Raw genomic sequence first — 5,000 nt, 5'->3', positions numbered from 1 at the left:
AGTTTGAGAATAAATGGAGTTCCCTTGATGCTGTAGATGGCGATAGCACACATCTTATGCAAGTCGTCACCAAATGCTACAGAAAGAAAAGAAAAAGGAGGGGACAACAGCCCCTTAGGAGACTGATCTTGAGCACACTCTGTAAGTACACCATTATTATTCGACACTACCCTATCTGCACATGCGCACCATGCAAAGGCTGCACTATCCGCTCTGCAAATTTGCAACACGGTTCATGGAGCATTGTCACTTCGTTTTACTAAAACCTGACCTGTAAGAACCCTGAAAGTCTATGATTGATTCCATCTTTATTGTGAATTGTAACCTATCTGTCAAGACGCTTACAAAGCGCACTTCATGTCTGATCAATAGACCTCGGTTATCTTTGACAGATGGCCATGTCAGTGTCCCTTTAATCTTTAACTTTAATAAACCCAAGAAAATGACTCTAGATATTTTCCTAAGGCCTACACCACTGGCACCATAATATTACAAGTATTTCCCACATACTATAGTTATAACATTACATGGTGTATCAATAAACCACGAAAAATGCCATGTAGCCTCGGGCTTTTAGCGAAACAACACTTACAGATCAGCTTTTAGCGAAACGAAGGGCAACATTGCTCCACGAATCGTATCGCACATGCATAGAGCGGATCGTGCAGCCTGTGCAGATAGGATAGTGCAGAATAATAATGGTGTACTTACACACTCCTTTGAATTGGGTGAGTGGAGTTTGACTTATCTTCCTCTAATAGATGATCATTGGTATAGTCATGGTGTAGCCTGATTATCATCAACGTTTAAAGGTCCACTCTAATAGAAAACTATAAGTTTACATGGTTTCAAACGTGTTTTCATGTGTCCAGAAACAGAACTCTAATGTACAGAAGTTGTTTTGTTCAGTAGTAAGGACTGTTTGTTAACGTTGTTTTAACCGTTTTTCAACACTCTTAGTCCCGCCCCCCAAAAACAAAAACGAGCCGGAATTGATGTCAAAAGATGAAAAATCACGTCTCAATCCACGCACTTGTGTCAGCCAAAATATCTGCACTTATTTGCCGTTAAGCTGAGGGTGGGAAGTGCACTGCATCTCAGTACACAGTGCACAGTGCGGGGAATGGAACGCACACCGGGTCATTAGCAGCGCCTTGGCTAACTGGATCTGTGCACACTGTGGGAGCTGTGATAGTGATGTTATAGTTCAAATATACTATCTCTTTGCGTTATAGAGTGCATGGTGTTCATTATCCAAGACGGCGAACAGTTTGCAAAGAAATGTTTTCAATTTCAATGAAATAGAAAGTCTAACAGCACGAGTTCTGCAACTACAAGGCTAGCTTATTAGCTTTCCCCACGTCTCCACACTACCAAGCAAACTTCCAAGCACAACACCACTGTATAAAATATAGGACACCGTCCATAGACATGGAGTGAAACAAATAGCTCTGATACCAAAGCTGCCCCCCGACATTTTCGCTGTTGGGGTGAATATCTAACACCGTCACATTGTAAACTTGACCTCGAAAGTAGTAGTATCAACACGTAGTAGCAACATGGGGTTTCTAAACAGTCTGGAATAGCCAGTAGCACCAAAAGAGTAGAACATGTCACACGGAGATTATGTATCTGACACACTTACAATATATGTTCACACCGGTATACGGTAGCTGAACGGTCAATCAAGGGAGCCAAAGTTACGGAAAGTGTTTCATCTGTTACATACTGTATCATATTTACAGCTATTCCACCCATCCAACCCTGAAAGCACAGTAGGTCGACGAAGCTAGCAGGCTAGCTAGTCCTACTCACCGATGTGTTGACTGAGACCCAGGCGAGCACCATTAGCAGTCTCACGATCCGTTTCCAAATACAGTATCTGTCAGGGCTCCTATGAATTATAATTTCAACGATCGAACACCCCATTCTTGCCTGCCGTCAATCCCATGTCTTCGTGCTGCTATCGTTTCACATTGTTAGCCTTGTCATTTCTCCAGCTGCTACTGTATGTTTTTGCAATGGCCAGGACAACAATCGCGGTCTTTACAAATTACATCAACATACTGTGTTTGAAAAGTGATCAAATCTGTAAGAACTAAGTTGTAATGTAGACTCGGAAGTACATTTTCAAACTTTATAGTCAGTCAGGACAGCGTCATGTCTGCAACTCATCTCGAGTCGCACTTTGGCTTGCTAGCTCAGCTGTAGCTCTACTCCAACGAGACGAGGCAGGTAAACAACACTCCCCATGGCTCTGAAATATGAGGTAACGGTGCCACCTAGTGGTTTGCCAACATGTAGGCACAACAACTACCGGTACCCACAGTAGGCCTACAATGCCATATAAAACAGCGTTGAAGCATTACAAAAAAATCTTGTTTTAATTCTTGTAAAAAAATCGATATTTCCGGAGTCATGAAATTCATCTTTTGACAACACCCAGGCATCGTCCAATCAGAAATGTGTATTTTGTAAATTAACTAAAACCTATAAAATTATGAACCCAAATTATTTTTTACTTAATTAATGATTCAGGTTTATGGGTTTTGAATAATGGTGCACATAACATGTAAGAATGGTTTTCTATTAGAGTGGACCTTTAAATCTCTTCGAGACTTGGTCTGACCAAGAGCATAACAATTAACATTTCCCAAACAGCATGGTTGACCCACCTCCCTTGGTTTGCCTTTGGTTGTTTGCTTCCTGACAATGTGGGAGAAGTTGCCGTATTTTCGGGAACTCAGAAAGTACTTGCATTGCTCTTGACCTGACTGGTAGCAACGCTGAAGGTGTTGCGTCACTAGTAGGAGGGCATGGCCTGGCTAAGTCATGGTGGCTCAGCTGATTGTGTTGTGTTTGCTTTGCAGAGTGTGAGGGGCACGGAGGTGGCCATCATGGCCCAGAATAAGGACTGCTATGAGAGCGGCATCGTCTGCATGAAGTACCTGCAGATCTTCATGGGCCTCACCAAGATCTACTTCAGCGACAACTCAGGCAAACCGGTGAGACACTCATACACACACACCACTTCCCCTCTCCCTCTCCCCTCTGCTCTGCTCTGTTGAAACGAGCTGCTTTGCTGAAATGAGCTACCATTAGCCCGTTAACGTTGCCCTAGTCATGGCCGGATTATCCATAAGGACCAACGGCACAGTGCCCAGGGGCTCAAAGCATTTTTGACCAGTGAGGGGACACCACAAGACACAAACTTAACAAGGGGCACCTGTGAGGTAAAGTGTCCAGGGCCACCACATAGCGTTACCATGGTACTGCCCTAGTCCTAACCTTAACCACTGATCCAGGAACAGTTTGTAACTCAGTTAACGCACATGGGACACACTCCTCTGTTGAAAGCTTGACAAACTGATTTCAGGGAGCCTTAACTCTCAAAGCCCATCATAAAGCCGGACAAAGTCTTGCCATAAAAGTTTATAACACGTGTGTGTAGTAAATCAATATAGCCTTTATAAACAATTCATGGGTGTTAGTACTTTATTTGTGTGTGTGTTGGGGAGGGGGTGTCTGAGTCTGTGCTATTACCGTCTTTTGTTGTTTTCCCTTTAAAGCTTTTCCACAGAGCGCACATGTGTGTGTGCGTGTGTGTGTGTGTGTGTGTGTGTGTGTGTGTGTGTGTGTGTGTGTGTGTGTGTGTGTGTGTGTGTGTGTGTGTGTGTGTGTGTGTGTGTATTTGTGTCTCTGTCTGTCTGTCTGTATGTCTATCCATCCGTGTGTTTACCTCCTTTTATTGGTTGTCCTCCAGAGCTCGTCCACAGTGGTGGGTCGGGGGTTCGAGTTTGAGCTGTGGCGGGCGGGCTACTATACGGTGGTCCACTTCCCCAACCAAGACCTGACGGTGCTCTGGGACCGCAAGACCACCATACACATCAGGGCCGGCCCACACTGGAAGGTGGGCTCTTTGATTTTCCAGTAGGAATGTACAGTATACAGGCTACTGTATAGACATGCATACACATATGCAAAGACACACTGTAACAAATAGCTGTTAATTTACGGCAATTTAATTTAATTTACGGTTAATTTTCGAAAAAACAGACAACTACTGTGAAAATATTACTTTGAGTCACATATTGAGCATAAACAGTAAGTACTGCACAATAGCAGTATTCGCCGTTGTGGAAAAAACTAGAGATGCACCGGATCCTGATTTTTAGGATCCTGCCGGATACCAAATCCACTGCTTAAGATCCTGCCGGATCCGGAACCGGATACCGGATCCTACAAAAGGGTTGAAACATATAGTCTACTCGCACACGTGGGCCCTTTTTATTACGTTGGCGCAAACTATTTTTTAGACTCATTGGCTTATTGCCACACTGCCTGCAATAGCCGCTTCCAAAGGGATCTCACTCCATGCAGTGATTGGGGTTGTGAAAGACTGAAAAGCCTAGGCTAGACATGCACCAGACCCTGATTTTTAGGTAACATGCCGGATACCGGATCCACTGCTTAAGATCCTGCCGGACCCGGATCCTGTGAAACACTCTATTATCCTGACGGATCCGGAACCGGAACCGGATCCGGTGCATCTCTAGAAAATAACAAGTTATTTTAGGCAGCACCATTGAAACCCATTCATCCTCCACTTGTCTGTGATCACCATCAAACTTCAATACCACCTGAAGAACTGAAGTCATTCTGACTGGTTAAAGATTATCTGATACTATCAAGCATGACGAAACAATTTCTAAGGAAACTACAATACTTAGAAAGTGCTTGATGCAGCAAAGTGTGAGTAGCACATGCATTTTGATAGTGATGAAAGTGTGAATGGCTGAAACATTTTAAGAACTTGTAACACTCTTGCAACAAGCAGACCCATCTAAACCAATCTGCTAATCAGTGCCTGGCCTCACCTGAGTAGGGCTGTTATGCCATTATTCAATTACGGGCGTCACCTGCCAAGGGCCTGATGACTCTGGTCACATGGTACTCTTGCACCTGTATATAAATCTGGACTATCAACACTTCAGTTGCTT

The 5,000-nt window shown here is 43.8% G+C and overlaps 1 protein-coding gene across 1 annotated transcript in view; it reads left to right on the top strand.

Annotated features, from left to right (window-relative positions):
- otogl (otogelin-like) overlaps window positions 1–5,000 on the top strand; it is a 97,123-nt gene that overhangs the window by 47,063 nt on the left and 45,060 nt on the right. Inside the window, exons 26-27 of the mRNA XM_063196331.1 lie at window positions 2,871–3,005; window positions 3,764–3,910. Of these exons, the coding sequence (XP_063052401.1) occupies window positions 2,871–3,005; window positions 3,764–3,910 (282 nt within the window). The remainder of the gene's footprint in view (window positions 1–2,870; window positions 3,006–3,763; window positions 3,911–5,000) is intronic.

The sequence above is a fragment of the Engraulis encrasicolus genome, chromosome 4, assembly GCF_034702125.1.
Source record: "Engraulis encrasicolus isolate BLACKSEA-1 chromosome 4, IST_EnEncr_1.0, whole genome shotgun sequence".
Taxonomy (NCBI): Eukaryota; Metazoa; Chordata; class Actinopteri; order Clupeiformes; family Engraulidae; genus Engraulis; species Engraulis encrasicolus.
Note: the sequence above shows the minus strand (reverse complement) of the source record. Positions and strands in the feature narration are given on the sequence as shown.